Source organism: Elephantulus edwardii, unplaced genomic scaffold (assembly GCF_000299155.1).
Source record: "Elephantulus edwardii isolate Elephantulus edwardi_28Jun2011 unplaced genomic scaffold, EleEdw1.0 scaffold00103, whole genome shotgun sequence".
Classification (NCBI taxonomy): domain Eukaryota; kingdom Metazoa; phylum Chordata; class Mammalia; order Macroscelidea; family Macroscelididae; genus Elephantulus; species Elephantulus edwardii.
In genome coordinates, this window is record NW_006399853.1 from 10835560 (window position 1) to 10856570 (window position 21011).

At 43.1% G+C, this 21011-nt stretch overlaps 1 protein-coding gene across 1 annotated transcript in view; it reads right to left on the reverse strand.

The window, feature by feature from the left end:
- ATP8B1 (ATPase, aminophospholipid transporter, class I, type 8B, member 1) overlaps window positions 1-21011 on the reverse strand; it is a 71388-nt gene that overhangs the window by 23638 nt on the left and 26739 nt on the right. Inside the window, exons 6-17 of the mRNA XM_006891741.1 lie at window positions 20406-20478; window positions 20235-20305; window positions 18748-18830; window positions 18469-18627; window positions 17821-17909; window positions 16613-16803; window positions 11931-12139; window positions 10578-10621; window positions 9452-9608; window positions 6964-7152; window positions 2895-3007; window positions 888-1052 (exon numbers count right to left, since the gene is read on the reverse strand). Coding sequence (XP_006891803.1) covers window positions 888-1052; window positions 2895-3007; window positions 6964-7152; window positions 9452-9608; window positions 10578-10621; window positions 11931-12139; window positions 16613-16803; window positions 17821-17909; window positions 18469-18627; window positions 18748-18830; window positions 20235-20305; window positions 20406-20478 — 1543 coding nt within the window. The remainder of the gene's footprint in view (window positions 1-887; window positions 1053-2894; window positions 3008-6963; window positions 7153-9451; window positions 9609-10577; window positions 10622-11930; window positions 12140-16612; window positions 16804-17820; window positions 17910-18468; window positions 18628-18747; window positions 18831-20234; window positions 20306-20405; window positions 20479-21011) is intronic.

Below are 21011 nucleotides of genomic sequence, written 5' to 3' on the forward strand. Positions count from 1 at the left end.
TTGCTCTCTGATGTGTCCCAAGTATTAGAAATAATATCTAGTATGTAATCGCCACTCAATAAATAACTGTTGACTTAAATAAAAAAAAAGAGGAAGCGGCCTCTCCTTCATATTTCCTTTCAGGGAGGGAGGTCTGTCCCTTTGGGGGTATTACTTTCTAATAAATCTATATCTACTATTTCACCCTCAAAAAAAAAAATTAAAGTGTTAAGAAGCAAAGTGTTCCTCTGAAGGGATATATGTACCTGACTCAAGCTATGGTCATTTCAACTGCTTGTTATGCTCGCTTTAAAGGTGGACAATGAAAACAGAAGCCCAAAGAGTAAAAGCTTTTCAAATTATGGTGTTGGTAAAAGATACTGAATATCCGACGGGCTGCCGGAAGAACAAATCTGTGATGGAGGAAGTAGGGCCATGCTGCTCTTTACAAGAGAGATTGTGAAACTTCATCTTGCTTATTTTGGACACGTTATGAGGAAGGACTAATTATTCCTGGAGACACTGGTTGGTAAAGGAGGGTGTTAGCAAAAAAGAGGAACCCTGCAATGAGGTGGAATGACACAGTGACTGCAACATTGGGTAAACATACCCGCTACTGTGAGGTGGACGCAAGATTGGGCGATACTTCCTTCAGTTATACACAGTGTCTCGGAGAGAGAATCAAACTGATGGTCCCTAACAATAACAACAAAACAGAAGTACTTCTATTCTGCTTGCTGAAGACACGGAACTCAAATCATGGACCTAGTTACAATCTGAACATTTCAAATGCTGAAACCAGAATTCATTTTCAAGCATGAGATTAAAAAAAATTACATAAAAAGATAACAAAGCTTTGATTTCTAGTAGAGAATACCCAGGGCATAGCTTTCATGGTAAAAACTCACAATCAGGTCTTTTTCAATCTCCTCATACACTTTATCGAGAGCTTCGTCCCGGTTGGTTGAGGCCACACTTGCAGCCATGAACTTTTTATTCCATTCTGCAAATTCCTTTTCTTCAATTTCCTTGTAGCAAAGGCACAGGGTCCTGAGAGTCTCGCTTGCAAAGATCTGTTTTATTTAAAAGACAAGCCACCCACCCAAAACAATAGTTAATTTTTGACAAGTCGAGACAAGTCTGAAATCCTACTTTGAGTTAACATGCAGAGAATTTAAAAGGAAACTATCAGACAGGTGGATGCTATACACATACACACATTATAGAGAAAATCAGATTCCACTTTGTTTTCCGAGTATTTTTGGGTCCTGGGGTTGTATTACTGTAAGTGTAACTTGTTGCACTTTACAGATACTGTATTTTTACAAACTTAAGGTTGGTGGCATTTCTTGAGACAAACAAGCTTACTGGCACCATTTCCCCTATACTATGTGCTCACTTCCTATTCCTGTGTCACATTTTGGTATTTCTCAAAATATTTCAAACATTTTTATAGTGTCATTGCACATTTAACAGACCACAGGATGGTGTCAACATAACTTTTATGTACACTGGGAGGTTCCTACAATCCATGAGACTCGTTTTCCTGCAATGTTTGCTTTATTTTGGTGGTTTGGAACCGAACCTGCAAAATCTCTAAAGTATGCTTGTATCTTCCAGGTTGTTAAAGGTGAAAAGATAACATTCTTCTAAGCCAAGGCACTAGCTTGCCCTTTAATGACTACAAAAATAGCAGATGAAGGGAGTTACCTGGGAGAATACAGAATGGGATAAACACAGACCTGGCTACTTCATAAATTTGCTCCTAAAAACTGTGTTATAGTCCACTCAGCCATGAACTTTGGACCAAGAATTAGTCCCTAAAATCCATTCTAAAACACATGAGCTATTAAAGCTGAAATGAAATACTGCCATAGAAAAAAAGAGTATCTGGAACATTTCTCATGGTGAACAGATTTAAACCATTTTAAACAGCTTAAACATAAACAAGTGGAAAATGTTTTATTACTTTGTAGTCACATTTTTATTTGCTCAAGAAAAAAAAAAAAGACTGGTTTTCCCAGTGGAGGGTTTGCTTTAGAAGAAGGCTCCACATTTATTAAATTAGGTTCTGACCTTATTTCATGAAATTACTATTGTTCATATCCTCTTGAGAACACTTAGCACCAGTCTCTACTCTTGGAATGTGACACCACTTGGGTAAACAGCCTATTCACCATGCTTCCTTCTGAAGGATCACTGGCTGGCTCTAAAACTCAACTGGTCACATCTTTAAAGCCCTGAGAAGAAACCATCATTTGTCAAGTACCCCCTGAGGAGAACAAGGCAGGATGCTTTCTTTTTCAGCTATCTCCATTGTGGAATTATCCCTCCACTCTTTTGCACTGAAAATTAGTAATTCAGATGCTATGGCAGTTATTTCCAAGCATTCAAAACTAGTAAAGAGGCATTCACGGGACACCAGGTCTGACTGAGCTTTACTATCATTTTACAGACCTAAAATAGTTAGATTAGTAAGGGTGAAAATTCCGCAGCATTCAGAAGCATTGCACCATCACTGAACCGAGTATAAAGCTTTGTAAGGCAACTAATTACAGCAGTAAAGACCTAACTGATTCACCAACAAAGGTATCAGAACTCACGTACTCAAAGCATTGCTTTGTCATTCCATGCTATAGAGGAACATGTCCTTTCCATCACTATGCCCATGGGTCTAAGACTAAGGCTTGGTATGGCTCTGGAGCTGACTCAAGGTTACCAGAAGTGAGGTACACCATTCCTCTAGGTCAGTTCTCAGAACCTGGAGACCTGGATGCTGGGAAAGGGTGCCATGTTTGTTTCCCAGGAAGTTACAGAAGCCAGGCTGCGATTAACCCACCTTGGTTCCCCCTTTGGCACGAAGTGTGTGTGTGTGTGTGTGTGTGTGTGTGTGTGTGTGTGTGAGTGATACTTACATCCAGGGCATCCTGTGTCTCTTGCTTTGAAGGATTCATCTGATGTAACCTTTCATAAATGACGGTGTCAGCTCCTTTACAATAAAGCCTGATATTGCCTTCTGGAGTTCTTACTGAAAGAGAAATGAACTTGAATTTGAATTCTTGATGAAAAATTTAATGTACAAAGAGAACTTGATTATTCTACAATGATTAAACTTAAACTCATTAGTGCACCTAGAACAAGGTTGCCTTCCACAAAACACAAAGAATGTAGCAGAGAAATAAATACATAAAGTTCCCTCACTGGGGCTCAGCTTTCTATACCTTTATTCTTCCAACAAGTTTGTTGTGGGTTTTTTGTTTTGTTTTGTTTTTGTTTTTGTTTTTTTTGTGGCCTAGTGACAAGGAGCTCTGTTACAATCTCCAAGACATGTGGTTCAAATCCACCAGCTGCTCTGTGGGAGAAAGATGAGCAACTACCTCCCATGTGATTAACTGCCCCTGAAAACCCCCGGAGGGTCAGCGATGGGTCGGTTCTCACTCAATACACAACAGAAACACCACTAAGTGTCATATGCTATGTTAGCTACTTTCTTCCACAGTCATTAATCATCTGTGCGAATCAGTAGGAATCTTTCTTACCCATAAACTCACTGTTACGGTTAAACGGCATCAAGTCAACTATTAACTAACTGTGACTCCATGGGATGAACCAGAACCGCCCCATAAGGCTCTCTAAGTTCATTGTTTATGGATGCAGATTACAAGGTCTTTCTCCTGTGGAGAAAGCTGGGTAGGTCTGAATCACTAACCTTTTGTTGGTAACTGAGCTGCTTAACCATCGCACCACAAGGACTCTACTGTTTTCAATACTCAGATGGCACCATGTATTTTGTTGTGATTGAAAATGAAGAGGACCTGAAGCACCTGCTGCAGAGGGTCAAGGACTGCAGCCTACAATATGGATTGAGGCTCAATGTCAAGAAGACAAAGATTCTCACCACTGGACCAATTGGCAGCATCAGGATGAATGGTGAAGAGACTGAGATTGTACACAGCTTTAGTTTGCTTGGCTCCACAGTCAACAGTCTTGGCACCAGCAGCCAGGAAATTAAAAGGTACATTGCCATGGGAAAGTCTGCTGTTAGGGACCTCTCCAAAGTACTGAAGAGCAATGGTGTCTCTCTGGAGACTAAGGTGCATCTGATACAGGCTTTGGTCTTCGCAATCACTTGTTATGCATCAGAGTTGGACAATGACCAAGGAGGACAGAAGGAGAATTGATGCCTTTGAGCTGTGGTGCTGGAGAAGAGTATTGAGAATACCATGGACTGCTAGGAAAACAAACAGATTTGTCCTGGAAAGGGTTAAATCAGGTGGCTCCTTGGAGGCAAGGATTCTGAGGCTCCGTCTAACATATTCTGGACATGTTGTGAGGAGACACCGGTCCTTGGAGAAGGACATCATGCTTGGGAGGATGGAGGGACGGCGCAGGAGGGGAAGGCCCTCTATGAGGTGGGTTGATTCAGTGACTGGGATAATTGGGATGGGAGTGTCAGAGACAGTGCGATTGGCACAGGACAGAGCAGAGTTTAGGGCTGTTGTACATAGGGTTGCTATGAGTCGCAAGCGACTCGACGGCACATAACAACAACAACAACTATTCTGATCTATGCAATACACATGTTCATAGTATCCGTCTCAATGCTAACTAGACTTTACATTCTCCAAGACAGATGCCAGCAGGATTATCAGCCTAGCCACAGAGGACACGCAGCAAGCCTGTGCCAACTGAGAGTTCAGGGGAGAGTTAAGCCTATATTATACATTCTTGGATAAAATGGGAGTGGAATTTTATTACACTGAGTGGAGTAAGTCAGGCACAAGAGGACAAAAAATTTCTAGAAGAGGGTGAATGCATAGAGGCCAAAGTTAATTAGTGGTTAGTACAAACGGCATGGGGAGAATGGGGAACTAGTGCTTATGGGGTGCAGAGTTTCTATCTGGGAGGATGAAAAATCAGTCTATGGAGATGGGTAGTGGTAATTGCTGTGGAGCTTTGGAAGACTGTTGTTGTTCACCTTCAAGTTGAAACCAACTCACCGTTGACCCTCCAGTGGGTTGTCAAAGCCTATATATTGCACAGGAGATTGCTCATCTTTCTCCTGTGTGGCAGCTGGTGGGTTCAAACCATTTGCCTTTGTGATGGCAGCACAACTCTCTACCCACTAGGCCACCAGAGTTCCTTGGTGAGAGTAATTAATGTCATCAAGTTGCATGTTTACAATTAGTTACAATATAATGTTTTTGCTATATATGTGTATATATATGATGTTATTGTTGATTGCCTTTGAGTTGAGCACAACTCACAGCGACCCTATGAACCAAAGGCCTGAAACCCCTCTACAACTATTGACATTTGTCAAATTTCATAGATTTCCGGAGGCATGTTGTTTAAGAAGTGGATATAAATATAAATATATGATGAGAATAAAACAAAAGTACATAAAAATTCAATATTGTGGTGGAGAAAACTTTGTAGATCCCACCTTTCCCCAGAGATCACAGTTCATCACCAATAATGGGTCACATTGATGTCACAAGCCTTCTGATATAACATGCTGAGGAAGCCAGCATCATTTCTGTGCTTTTTTCTGCCAACAGTGGGTAACCTGACATCAGCTGACTTGAACTTCATAAACATGTCAATGTGTAGAGAATTGGGCTGTGCAGGGGAAAAGTTGATGAACTGTTCTAGTGCCAGGGAGATCGGAGATATGATTAGCTAATGCAGAGTGTGATCACGAAGGAGAGCTAGAGAAAAAACCTCAAAGGGAGGAAAGGGAAATAGAGAGGAAGCAACAAATAAACATTACTGGAATGGTAGATTAGATAATAATGCATTGTATCATGTTGAATTGGGGGATTTTGACTATTGTATGTAAGTTCTTACGAAACCCTGCTTGAGTATTTAGGTGTAAAAGGACATTACACACAGCAAAAACCAAACCCTCAGCCCTGAGCTATTCTGTCCTAAAGACACTTATAGGTCAGAGTAGAATTGTCCCATAGGGCCCCAGATGGAAATCCTTATAGGATCAGACGGCTTCATCTATTTTCTGCAGAATGAACCATCAACCTTTTGGTTCATAGTAATGAACACCAGACCTCTCAAAAGGGACATTAAGTCTGCAGTTTACTCTGAAATAGCTCAGAAAGAAATAATCTGCCGTGTATTTAATGAAAATGCCTAAAGAAACGTGACAAATGTTAACAGCAGGTATATAGGCAAGGCACACAGGAATTCTTTATTCTAGCAACTTTACATCTGAAATCGTTTCAAAGTAGGAAGACGTTCAAACAGTGGTCATGATCACCATCATCTTCACTTGGTGGCCTGTCCAATGGGCCTGGAGTGGACTGATTCTGACTGCTAAGCACAGACTGTTTACCTTAGAACGCCTACATCCTCCCTTCCCTGACGTCAGGGGTGGAACAGGTGTGTTCAGAGGCACCTGTACATCACATCAGAACCTGTCGAGGACGCGCGGCACATTGCCCAGCTGCTGCTTTCTATGTATGGCATCTACCATCCCAGACCCTGCAGCAGGGACCCCACATCTGTTGCTCTTAAAGAATATCAACAGAATTTGTAAGACTCTCATATACCTTTGTTTCTTATACAAATATTACATACTTTCTAGATATCTTGGCCAGCTGCCTCACACGTGTGCTATGCTAACTTTTCTTCACAACAACATGCTTCTTAGCAGCAAAACGTTCCTAAACATGTGTGTGGTATAATGGAACCTATGAAAATATCTTGCAGGGGCAGGAAATGAAGCAGGCAAACAAACGCAGGAGGTGCATCATGTTATGTGTGTAAAAATAGTACTGTAGTGGTTGATCTCAGCAATGGACGTAGCATAGAATGAAAGTAAAGGCCTCAGTTTTAATAGCTGAAACCCTCCAGTCCCAGGTTGTTAGCTAGTTTACGTGCTGCTTTGAGCTGGTGTTACTATATAAAACACGTGAAAGGTGGCATCAAGATGAATGACTGACAGCTGTACTCTTGAGAAAGACCTACCAATGATAGACATCCGCTTCCGGTCACTATTGAAGTCCAAGATGGCAAGAACGTTGTAGGTCCTCTGGGTGCCCATCTCACTAACAGTGATGGTGTTCTGGGTCCTTGAGAGGAAGACGAAGCCAAAGTTCCTGGCGGCGCTGACCAGAGCACCTTCATCGGGCGAGGCTGCCTGATAGTTGAGCTGACCTGAAGAGGGAAGTGGGGAGAGAAGGCCAAGGGGAGAGCTGTCAAACCAACACCACTGTGGGCTCACTGTGCACCAGTGTGGATGATGGGGGGCCGAGCGGGCCCTGCAGGGCTCGACACAGTCCCCCCAAAGTAAGCTATTGACTCCTAGATGATGCCAAGATTGAAATGCCTTAAGCTTTTAAGTTTTGTTCCTAATTATAAACAGTAAAATGAACAAAAACTTACTTAAAAAATAGGAGGAAAAAGCCCAAACCAACCATAAGTCTAACAACATTGAGTTTCTGCCCTAATTCCTTCCCAAGCTTTTAAAATATTCATTTTTGAAGTAGTTCCTATTATACTGAGCATGCCTTCATATTCTGAGTACTTTCAGGGAACATTACATGTTAACATACTGTATTATTTTTAGAACTCTGGTGGAAAGGTCTGTACAGAATCGTGCTGCTGACCCAAAGACTTCGTGTCATCAGTGGTTCAAATCCACCCATCCCCCTCAGGAGCAAGATGGGTACTTCCCTCCTATGTGATTTACAGCCTTACGGACCTGATGGAGGGCTGCTTAAAAGCTGGAAATGACTTGACAGCAGTGAGTGAGTTCTAGCTTTAAAGAAATCACACAGTCAATGCAAAGGAACGTGCTTCAATCCACCAGCTGCTTCATGGGAAAAAGATGGGCAACCAACTCCCAGGCGTTTTCTGTCTTTGAAAATCTGCTGGAGGGTCAGCAATGGGTTGGTTCCGACTTGATGGCCCATAAGCACAGCCTTTACTTTAATGGAAGTAAACATGTCACCATACAAGTGCACTACAGTTCACCATTTTCTCAATAAAGTCCATTTATTTTGAAAATACTCTCCAAAATGGAGACAAAGGCTTGGCCTTAAGTGCAAGTGCCCTCCTGGAGGTCTTGATGACTCTAAACAAGAGGCTTAAATAAAAGCAAGGAAACAATACACAGATCCTCAGCCAAAACAAGACTACCAGCGTACAGAGTGGAATTATATGATGATGTTGTTGTTGTTAAGTACTATCCAGTTTTGATCCTATAACCAAAAGGCTTTAACCTTCTTCTATAACTATTGTCTTTCCTCTACTGTCCTTTCTCTATGTTCACTTTATCATTACAGTAGGAATAAAATTTGCTGGGCCAGTCAAACCTCAGCTTCAGTGACTCAAACATGCTGGAGTATCAGCTACGAGATTGTCTTTTTCTGCTCTTCCCAGATTCTACCCCAATTTGAACTTTGCTGTTACCTTGTTTTATTATTTATATTGATACTTTAAAAAAATTTGTGTGCGTGTACCATCAAATCTGACATGACTCGTACAGGACAAGACTGCCCCTCCTTCTCCAGCAGAGCATCTGGTGGATTCGAATCATGTACCTCTGGTATTGCAGTGCAGCTTCTTGCCACTAGGCCACCAGAACTCCCCACCTTGTTTTATTAGCTGTATCCTGGGAGAGTGAATTTGCTTGAATCTAGCTGAAAGACAGGACACACTATGTCTGTCCACTTGGTTTTTTTTACATCTTTCTCTGGATATTTCATATCTACTACATATGAAATAGAGATCTGGTGGCCTACTGGCAAGAAGCTGCACTGCCATCCTGAAGGTACACAGTTCAAGGCCACCCCAGCTGCTCAGCAGGAGAAAGATGGACAATCTCCTCCCATTCGATTAACTGCCTCTGAAAACCCGCTGGATGGTCAGCTATGGGTTGGTTCTGACTTGACGGTACACAATAACAACAACATATGAAATATGGATCCTCAGTGACATAGTGTGTTACACAATGGGCTGCTAACTCACAGGTTGATGGTTCAAGCCCACTAGCGTCTCTGAGGGAGAAAGACGGAAAATTTCTTCCCATGAAGATTTACAGTTAGTAAACCTGGTAGAGGAATGCTGTGAGTGCAACTGATTTGATGGCAGTGGGTTCTTTAAAAAGGGAGTCTGGCTGGCGCTAAGAGCTAACATGCTCAGCTCCTAAGTGAAAGGTTGGCTGTTCAAGTCCATCTAGAGGCTCTTCAAAAGAAAGTCCAGCAATCTACATTGGGAAAAACCAGCCACTGAAAAGCCCAGCCTGGAGCACAGGTCTATGTTATCACCTGTGGGTTGGCCATGATTTGATGGTAACGGCTATATACTCCAATATACCACCCAGAGATCACTTCATGAGCGTGAGGCAGAAGTGTCATGTCTACTATCATGTACACACCTGAGTCAATCATGTAAATTACCTGTAAACCAAAAAGCACGTTTCCAGTGTCTAAGATGCTACAGCAACACTCACCCTCCTGTCTTTCCACCATGACCGTGTGGCACACCGCGAGCAAGAAAAAGAACTGACGCACTTCAGACTCCTTCCCTGACTGGATTTGCTCAATGAGATAATGGTCGTAGAACACAAGCTTCCCGTCAGTGTATGTGTTCCAGCTAAAATCCACGGGCTGCAAGAAAGGCAGAAGGAGAAGGAGATAGGAGTGAGATTAGCAAGTGTAGCTTACAGCCAGACCAAGGTTACTGACGATGCAAGAAGTGCACAGGAAGAAGGGGTTTAGTAGTAAATGCTGTAACTTAGATGTTCAATTGCTTCACATGCATCTCAAAGCTGGACCAAAAATAAGCATGACAGATGGAAAATTGATGTGTTGGAATTGTGGTGCTGGAGAAGAGTACTGAATATCCTATGGACTCTCAAAAAAAACAAAAAACCAAAACCAAAAAACAAACCAATCTATCTTGGAGGAAGTGCAACCATGGTGCTCCTTAGAGGCGAGGATGGTGAAACTGTCTCAGATACTTTGAACATTTTGTCATGTCATTGGATAAAGACAGGATGCTGGGAAAGGTCAGGGGTCAGTGGAAGAGAGGAAGACCTTCAACTGGATGGATTGACACAGAGATGATTCAGATCTGTGGTTCATAGTTACTGTAAGTCCTAGTCAACCCACGGCACCCAACCACAACATATCATACAGCTTTGCAACATACCGGTAACAACCAAGATAAGAAGGGTTCCACAGATAGAAATGTATTCTTGTATCTGTATACGGAGGTATATGTCTGGGTTGGTGTGTGCTCACACATGCATGTATGTGTATTTGTGAGTATATACATACACGTTTGTGTATTTGCTACTCTCACATTCACATATATGATAAAGTGCTTGGATACTTGGTAGATATAATCAAGCATCTCATGAGATTGATTTACTGGGTTTGAAAGCTGAGAATAAGAGTATCATAGAACAACTCGAACGGTTGGTCCAACACAGCGTTGAAACGATACATATGGAAAATATTGCATTACCTGTATTTCTTTACTCCCTATAGATAAATGCAGAGTTACCTATCTTTTTATAACAGTGGTAAAGGTGAAAGGCACCCGAATCAATTCCTTCCGTGACCAGGGCTCACCTCTATTTTGTTGTGGTTGTGCTGGGAGGCGTCCCGGTGGTCTCCTGCGAAGGAAGAGGGGAGAAGACAAACTGAGTGCCCATCCATGTCCAGGGCGGTCCTGCCTCGCTTTGCTTAGGTGCTCATGACAGTTCATAGCCTGCTTTTGTCCAGCCCTGTGACCCTGAGTGGTGCCTAGGAAGAAAGGCTTGGCGATGAACATCTGAGAAGTCGGCTACTGAAAACCCTTCAGAGCACAGCCCCTCTGACACGCCTGGATGCAGAATCAACTCAGTGGTAACCAGCTGGGTTTGGTTTTTCTTTCATTTTTTTTTCTGGAGCTAAGAATAATTTTTACACTAAAAAAAATGATCAAGACTTGGTGAAACACTGCCTAACAGGGATGAATCTAGAGAAAGGTATGTATGTGGAATGAGATAAATCAGTCCCTAAAAGGACACTCTTATGAAACGTTAAGGAAAGGTTTACATGCAGATATAATCATTCTTGGATAGTGACCAAGGACGAGAAGGGAGGGGGAGGGGAGTAAAAATTAACAACTAGATAAATGAGGTGAAGGGAGAACAATAAATAATAAGGGGCTGATCAGACACTGGAAGTCATTAATTACATCAGTCAACTGTAATGTCAGAAAAGAAAATGTGTATGAATGACGTCAAACCAATGGATGTGTGGACTTTTCTTGGATTAAAGAAAATTTTCCAAATATAAGAAAACAAAGCCAAATCCACCAGATGCTTTGCTGGAGAAGGAGGGGCAATCTCCTCCTGTACCAGTCAGATCCAATTTGATGGTGCACGCACAAAAAATAATAACTTTTTTTTTTAAAAAAAGAAGAAAACAAAGCACAGAAGAATGCATGACAAAGAGCGCAGGTGGCCTGCAGGCCTGCTACATTAACTATTTGCCAAAAAAAGCCTGCTGACAATTGATGTTGGGGTCCAAATACTGAAGCCTGGGTCACTCTAGAATACAGCCTCTCCTCGGGACAGAATCACATCCTAGGCCAGAGAAGTGATGGTTATCATGCACTTGAGAACTACTCCCTCAAACTTCGGGGGTCACTCACATCTTCTCTTGCCTGCCATCAAACTGACCCTGGGCCAATAAGGCCTCATTGCTATGGACTGAAACATCGCGTGGTCCTGTGCTATCCATGATCGTTGACGGACCCTGTCATCCGTAATATCAGCATGGATTGGGTTTTGGAAGTAGGCAGTAAGGCCTTTTTTTCTAGTCTTACTCTGGAAGTTCTACCAACTCTTGTTCGATATCATAGCGACGTGTCAGCCTTTACTGATGGATGCGTGGGGGCTGCCTTGCCTGGGGAAGGAACCCGAGTCTCCCACTTACCGTATATCTGCCCATTGATGCAGCACTTTTTAAAAGTCATGATGTTTTGAGTCAGCGTCCCCGTCTTGTCAGAGAAAACATAGTGGATCTGCCCCAGCTGCTCGTTCAGCGTGGTCGTCCGGGCCTTTGCGGGCGTGTCCTTCTCCACATAGTACATCTGAAGGTCCCAGTTGATGAAATAGCTCTGCATAAGACGAATCACTTCCACACTGGAGGGAAAAGAGGTCCTTTTTGATGATGTGCTAAAGAGCCAACCACTTCTTTATAAGGAGACAAGGAATGACCAGCCTCAACCACGCAGGTCTTCCTCCAGCGCCCACATCAAGGAGATTAGGTGAGGGTTCACCTCCAAGGGCCTTGATTTATGTGCGTGCACTCTTCTTTGCTTCTGAGTCTAAGGGGCCAGAGACACAGAACCCACGCCCGCCAGTCCACAAGGGGCGCAGACAACACAGTACACAGCTAACCAGCACGACAGGAGGTGACAATCCTGTTTTTACTTGTCTCGTTCCCGCCTCACTCTGGACATCCGGACTGGCTGTGTTCACTTTTACCTCTGACTGCAGGGCAAAGGAAAGGAACATCCATGCTATTACTGCCCCTTCTTCTGCCAGCTTGTTTTCAGCCAAGATCCACCTGGCATCATCATTTCCTGAATCTGGTTCTCTATCTTAAACGAAATAGCAGGTCAGCCCCCAAACTAATGAGGACTACCCTCGAGCACTGCAACTTTAAAAAAACCCCATTTGTATGAAATCAACTCCACTCATTACCGTTAGGCAGGAACTGACTCATAGCTGACCCTCCAGTGGGTTTTCAGAATAAGAGATTACACAAGAGACTGCCCATCTTTCTCCCACACGGTAGCTGTGAACTCAAAACACCTGCCTTAGGGTTGGCAGCTACTAACCTACTTGGCTTCCAGAGCTCCAGATATGAAAACAAATGGTCAACAGGTACTCTAACACAGAGAAAAAAAGGGAAGGTTGGTGGTCTGTGAGTCAAGACCAATGGGAATGAAAGAACCAAAAAGGAGAGAACGGTGATGTTGTTAGACCACCGGAAGTATGTAAGCCAGCTCACTGAATAGCACATGCAGAAACTGAATGGAAATGAGTTTTTCTGGACACACTTCTACCAAAAATGTAGTAATTTGTTTTGTTTTGTCTTGTTTTGTTTTTAATCTTTGCTTTTAAGGTAGTTGGAGACAAAACAACCAGTAAATATTTACTATACCACTTGGTTTAAGGTCTCTGAAAAGAACCAACCAAACAAAAACAAAACAAAACAGTGTAAGGTAACAAAAAGACCAACAGGGAAGGAGAGTGAGGCTTAAGATTTAGTTGTATTTTAGGAGAGTGAGACATAAGATTGAGTTGTGTTTTGTTTTATTCTGGGGTTATTTGTGTGTGGGGGTTTTTTCACAGTCTTGTAACTCTCACAGAATTATTGGGCAGGACTATTGACCCAGTAATTGGGGTCGTTGGGGTAGGTGTGTTGGAGACAATGAAATTGGCTCAAGATAGGGCAGGATTCAGAGATACTGTACATAGGGTCACAGGCACATAACAACAACAACAACAAAATAAAGTACATAAACTCTTGCAGTGATTGAAAGTTCACGCAAATAAGGTGGCTGTGGCCTTCCGAGGGAATGGTCAGTTGTGCCGTTCTGCTAGGCCTAAAAGGCCCATTTCCATAGGCAGTGAGAAGGGTTGAACACCACCATGGAGAAGAACCTGAAGGGGAATAATATGTCCTTTAGACCAAGGAGCCAGGATCCTTGGCCCAGAGCCTCCTAGATCCAGAAGGGAAAGAGAAAGCTGATGACAGAGAGAGTTGTGGAGAACTTGCTGCTGTCCTCGGGCATGAGGCCTGCTGAAGAGGAAAACCAGTGGCATGCTAGTCCACGCTGGCCAGGCATCCGAGAGTGTGCCACGAAGACTTCACACTCCACGCCCTGGTCAGTGGAAGCCCGGGGAGTGTGACGGGAGCTGGTAACCAAGGCTTAGGAGGATCTGGCCGTGGAGACTCAGGAGACGCTGTGTAGGAGTTTTCCCGCTGGGGAGCAGAGTGGAAAGACCCAATGCTCCAGGCATCTAGTGGTTCCTGGAAGGAGCAGGAACTTGGGACCTGGCACCTAACCTGAACCTCAGCACACCTGTCCAGCGAGCGATAATGAATGAATGGAAATCCAAAGTCTCTGTAAACTTTCATTGAAATAAATAAAAAAAAAAAAAGGAGGGAAAAAGAAAGAATGGCTATGGGTCATTTGGGGAAGGGATGGGTTTCCCCTTTAGAAAGACACTGTCTTTGTTTAATGTTACATCTTATAAATACTAAATGGCTTTCCCTACGCCAACTCTACGTGTCTTCTGTGTCCAGCTCAGCCGCAGATGAACTTGAATTGTAGACTGACAGATGGCAGTGGCTGTGTGTCTCTTTTCTAGCTGCATACTGGCTGCCCGGAAGTTTGAGGCACCGTCTGCTTGTACAACATGGATACAAAGAGATGCACATTCAGGGTTGGAGAAGAGAGGGCCAATGGACTGAGGTACAGTTCAAACAGTGATCTGAAACATATAAAGAATGACTGCTGTGGACTGAACATACTCTCCCAAGAACACACGCTCAGGGCTGAAGCCCGAGGTAGCTGGGAACGTGACTGTGTTTGGAAGCAGAATCTTCATACAGTTATGATGCAGTCACGCTGGATTTGGGTGGGGTGGGTCCTAATTCAATGACTACTGCCTTATACGACAAAGGTTGGACATGAGTTATTGAAGAGAGAGATGGAGGGAGGAAAAGAAGGAGGAACACACACACATACACACAGAGAGAGAGAGAGAGAGAATGCCATATGGCAATGAAGATACAGCAGAGACGTAAGTCATGTGTCTGTAACCAAGAAAAGCAAAGGATGACCAACAACCACAGAGAACTAGGAAAAAAGGTCTGGGACCAATTCCCCCTCATCCTTCAGAAACATGAGAGAATGTTATTTGGGTTGTTCTGAGGTAAACATTTTGTGGTAGTCTGCTTTGTTCCAGGAAAGCACCACAGGGCTTGTGTGGATGTGGAGGGAAGAATGTTCCAGGCAGAGCTAAGAGCAGGAACCAGGATTCGGGGGTCAGCTCTAGGAAGCATGTGTGGTAAGATCACAGAGAGGTGAGAGCAGGCACAGCAGGTAAGGTCAGGGAAATGGGGTCGGTTGAGCACCAGGCCACATGGGGTCTGTGCACCCTCCATGAGTTTATTCTCAGGGAGATGGAAAGCTGTAATAGGGCTGAGGACAAGGCATGGACACTGTTGTTGTTGTTAGGTGCTATCAGGTCGAGTATAACTCATAGTGACCCTATGAACAACAGATCTGAACTCTGTCTTATCCGGGGCCATCTTCACACTTTCTGAAACATTAGAGGCCATCACTGTGTTAATCCACCTGCTCGAAGGTCTTCCTCTGCTTCGCTGACCCTCCACCCTTCCAAAGCAGGGACACTCTGTGACCAGAACAGCCTGATCCAACTTTGAGCTGACAAAAGATCTTCATTTCCAATAAAAAGAAGAAATTTCTATTCGATTTTTTAAATCCTGATAGCTATAGGACATGGATTTCTTTAAAAACAACAACAACCCCAAATATTATAATTTTTAACATTTATTTCTATTTTGGACAAAATAATCTGCAGTGAGGCTCCCTCCATGAAGATAACACGTGTCTCTGTTCGTTTTAAAGCAGTTGCAACCAGATGGCTGCCCCAGAGCTTTTACTGTATGTTGAAAGAGTGGCGTTAATTACATATAATCAAATTAAAAAGGAAACAAACCCGCATGTAATCAAATTAAAATAAAATAAATGCTTCTAATTAAAGGCATGCACGTGACCCTGTGTGCCTCCGGCTCTTATTTATTAGACCTAAGAAGCACCTCTGACTACGGAGTGTGAGCCCAGGCACACTATGCTGCATAAATCAGTCAGTAATAACGGACTCTGAGAGTAAAGTTAAAAACAATAAAGATCATCAAAGAAGACAATTCATATTTGCCATCAAGAAGGGAAAAGAGAGGAATATCGTCAACAAGACGGATGGATCCGGTGAGTGTAACACCGGGCTCCAGCAAGTTGGAAATCACGAGATGGCAGGCCAAAATTCCCATTCATAGGGTCGCTATGAGTTGTAGTTGACAGCACGTAACACAACAATATCTGTGCTATGATCATTGTTGAGAAATGGATGGAATCAGGACACTGAAGGAGAGCAGTAAGAATTTCATTCTCCTTAGAAGGGAAGCCCTGTGTATTTTCCAAGCAACAATGGGCAGATGGTAAGAAAGAAAGCTTACTTAAAAGGTTAACAATGTTCCTAAAAAGGAAACCTAAACACTACATTTTCACATGGCATTCTAGATCTTCACCTGCTCCCTGGCTCTGCTGTGGACATAGGTTTTGAAGCCCACCTGAGAAGGAATCTTATCAGCAAAAGCAATGGGAGTGGTATCTGAGCTTTGAACTTCAGTTAGCTTATCTGTACAGAGGATGAGATAGAAGTTCTGTGCCTGGCACCAACCAGAAGTTCCTTATGACCTTTGAAACAATCATTACTGGAAATGAAGACGCTACCCTGGGAGTACGTACTACCTTCTTCCTTTAGATCCAGAGGCCGAGGAGGGAACAGCCTTACCTGACATAGAGTGAGATGGGTACCATGGTGTTAAGCACGATGATGTAACCCCAGAAAGTGAGGAATCCACGGTAGGAGGGCGAATAGTCTTCTCCATCATAGAGGTACCAAGAGTAATTGCCCACTTGTGCTTCCCAGTAGGCGTGGCCAATGGCCAGACCAGCGGAGAGAAGGATCAGAACAATAATGATCTGGAAGACAACAAATACTTAAATGCATAAATGTGTAAATGCTATAGACCGATGTCAGTTCTATCAGGCCCACGGGAAACTCACAGCCTTACATGGACTCCAGGACCAAAGCCCCATAATGTTCTTTTTGTGTAAATAATCACAAGATTTTCCAATATATTTGGGCAGAGGCAGCCATGTGTTCCCATATACGCTTCTACTCCAACTTCTTATCAACACACTACATGGCACAACAATTAAAAAGGTGAGTGATTTTAATCCGCAGCCGGGTTCAAATTGTTTTGTTTTTTTTTTTTTTTTTGTTAAACATTCTTCTAGGCGATATAGCACTGGTCTGTGCATTGCTGTACAGAGGAAACTCGTGGTTGCTGTGAAGCTGAACATTGTGACACTGATGTGCCAAACGCAATAATGGTTCCCCATGGTGGACAGTGTTTGGTGGAGTTCCCCGATTAAAACAAGCTCGGAAGCAGGAGTGGCAGCCACTTCCGAAAGGCTTGCCTCCGGAAACTCTATGAACAGTGCTCAGGCCTTTTGATCAGAGGGTCATTATGAGTCGTCTATGACTCAATGGCACCTAACAACAACAACATGGCACAAACCACTGTCTAAACTCTTATAACACTTAGTAGTTTATAAGAAACATATGCATTACAGAATGAATGACAGTGATTATGAATATTTTGCACAGTAACTATGCAGATCACATGTTTTTGAAGGGGAATTCTTAGGGTTCTCTGGTTTGCTAACTGATCATTCAAGTCACCAGAATACCCAACCGACTGGGGCACCTTATCACTGCAGTGTCCTTCCCAAGGGGACTGGTCCTACAGAGCTGTGGCATTTCCATGAAGAGCTAAGCAAACCCTCCTCCCGACCGCCACCAGGGTTTTGTGCTTCTGATCATCTTTCTGCTCAGCTACCGGACAGGCGTTTCCTTTTTCTCAGAACACCCAACAACACGACTGAAGGAAGTTAGCAACCTAGCTCTCATCTGGTGAAACAGAAAAGAAATACCGTGTAGACCATGTAGTTCATCAGGTAGTCAATCTTTGTTCTTTTAAACCTCGTCTTCCCACTGTTCTTCATTATTTTTGTGTCAGCTCCTAGAAATATAAAATCCAATGTGATCAACAATTGGAAAAAAATCAACCTACTGGCATGTCAATAAACGATGCTTCATTTGGCAGGAGCCCTGGTGGTACTGCAGGTTAAGCACTGGCCTGCTGCCTGAAAGGCCAGCTGTTTGACCCCACCAGTTGCTCTGTGGAAGAAAGACAAGGCAGTTTTCCTTGTAAAAGATTCCAAGCTATGCAGACCCAACGGGTCTTCTTTCCCATAGAGTTGATATAAAGCTGTCTTTATGATGATGGATTTAGTTTAGTTTCAATAGACTAGTTGTTGTTGGGTGTCATTAGGACAATTAAAGACTAATAGTGGCCCCATGATAAATAACAGAACTCTCCCACAGAATTTCTTTTAAGGGAGAAGATTATCATGACCTTATCCCTTGGAACTGTTGGGTGGGTTTGAACTGGTGATCTTTTGGCCAGTAGCTGAATGCTTAAACACTGCAGCAGCATCCTTTAGAGTTAGACTGAAAAGCAATCACGTCCAAAACCCTGAAAGTCTATTCCAGCTCAATCCCAGGAGCTCCGACGGTACCTGCGAAAATGACCAACCCGTGGCAGAAATCAGTGTTCCTGATCACGCAGCCACGCAGCAAAATTTTATCAGCATCTAAAGGAAAACTCGTGTTCCTCCAGAAGAGTGTCCCCGTGAATTTGTCCAATCTGTTATTGGGTTCTTCACATTCAATAAAACCTTAAAACAAAATAAGATGAGTCATAATTAAACACATATGAAAAATTTTCCAGTTTTAATCGGTAAATATTGAGTCACGCGAGTAAAATTCACAACAAAGTAAGACATGTTTGTACAAACCATCAAATTTTGCCAAGGCATTTTCTTTTTGGAGAGCCTGATCTGTTACTTCAAGTGCCATTTTGAACTTCAAATTGGTTTCTCTGGGGAAGGAGGACCAAAAAAAAAGAAAGAAAGAAAGAAATGACCCCATTAGAGGCATTAAAAAAGCAGTTTAAAGAAAATCACACACACACACACACACACACACACACACACACACACACACACACACACACAAATAAAAAGAAAATAACACTAAGGCGAGGTATTCTAGCCAGGAAGCAAAACCCAAATAATTCGTTTTTATTTCCAAGCTCTCTGTTCACCATGGAACTTGAGGATTGGATGAGGTGACCCCCTGAAAAAAGTTCCTCACCTGGCAAAAGTTGGTCTTCTTTAAACTGTACTTAAGACAAAGGGGCTCACACCTCTCATACGATCTTTTGCTTCTTCTTGTTGTGTATACCCTTGAATTGGAACTGACTCACAGCTGACCCTTCAGGAGGTTGGCAGTAAATCATATGGGAGAAGATTGACCATCTCTCTCCTGTGCAACAGCTGGTAGATTCAAACCATGTGCCTTTGGGATCGCAGCACAGCTCCTTACACCAGGCCACCAGAGCTCTCTATCTTTTGCTTAGTAACCTAATTTCTTATCACTTGGCTAGATGGTCAAACTACTGCTTAAAAATGTAACTTATAATAGTTAATCAAATGAAGAAGTTTATTTATTTGTTCTGGACATGGTGCATCAAAATACATAAAGTAACCGGGACCCATTAAACACTGTACACAATTTGAACTCTATTTTTACTCAGTGGTAGTATAATAATCCAAACCTACAAATTCAAAATTGCCTATTGGCAAAGAATTTTTTTTTAGGAGAAGATTTTTCAGAGTTATTTTCTGGAAAATAAGGCATACTCTTAAGAGCCATTTATATTCAGAGAAGAGCTGGGAGTGGAAAGTATCCTTTGGAATCAGGGTTCTTGTGCTGAGAACCTTGTAGACACAAGATACACCGATGGCAGGACACATGGAGATTTCCAAGGAACAAAGGGTTCCCAGATGTTGCAAGAGGTGAGGCCCTTTGTCCATACTGGGGGAGGGGGGAGGAGGGAGAAAAAAGGGGTGTGAGGAAGTCTCCCCCTAGAACTAACTGGCACCCTGCATTAGCACGTCTCTCCTCTTAGACTGAAAGAATTCATTTCTTTTTATTAAAGTAGGAAAAAAGTCACGTCTGTTTGTCTGGATACGGCTCAGCAGTTTATAAAGGGCTCTGGCACATATTCTTATATTTGAGCTTTTTCCCTTTCCTGAGAAAAGGCAGCTATTGAAAGCTGCACTTTATAGAAGGAAAAAGACGTTGGTCTAGTGGGAACGGTGAATAGTGGTCTGACAGCCAACCAGTGGCAGAGGCAAAGCCTGAACTGACTTCTCCCAGACTGCACCGATGCAACAATCACAGGTAAGTTACAAAAAGGGCCCCTCTCAGGTACACGTACCCGTCTAGCTCAGCAGTTTCCACATAGCAGAGGCTGTGGGGTTCAGAGCTGGAGAGCAGCAGAATGTCCGCCTGTGTCAAACAAAACACACCAGTCACAAGAGGCTCTCCCCAGGAGACATCAAGCGCCAGGACACAGAGGAGAACAAGGAACAAGTAAGGATTCACTTACTGGAATGAAATCATTCTTTTTCAGACGAATGACATCTCCAACTTGAACCTCTTTCCACTTGGTGACTTTGAATCTAAGGATGAAACATAACAAAAGTCAGCTGGCTTCGAAAAGCTCCTGGCAAGGGGTTTGGAATGATTGTTGCTGAGTGCCAAAGATTCCGGGAAATGTGAGATCCGCAAGGGGAACATTTGTGAAAAGTTCAGCCGTTGGATGATGCAGCTACATTAAGTGAGAATCCTATGACTGTCAAAACAATGCAGTGATTCTGGAGACGATGAGAACATCACTAAGTCACAAAAATTGGCTTGTACTTGACAAAGCATGCTCCTTTTACCACGTGGCCATCACTGTGACATAGGGAAGTGTCATACTGGGCACACTGGCCCATTCTCCCCCTTGTTCTGTCCTGCTTTCTGAGAGATTTATGCCCAGAAAGGGGCACGTTCTGCCCTATTTGCCCCCTCGCTCCCTGACTCTGCTCAGATTCAGCCAAAGAGAGAGAGCTGGAAGGTGACAAGAGAGTGACTGATGTTCTTCTGCCTTCTTCCTTCAAAGGCTGCATTTCTGGCTCTGACCATCTCCATCCATGACCCCAGCTCCTGC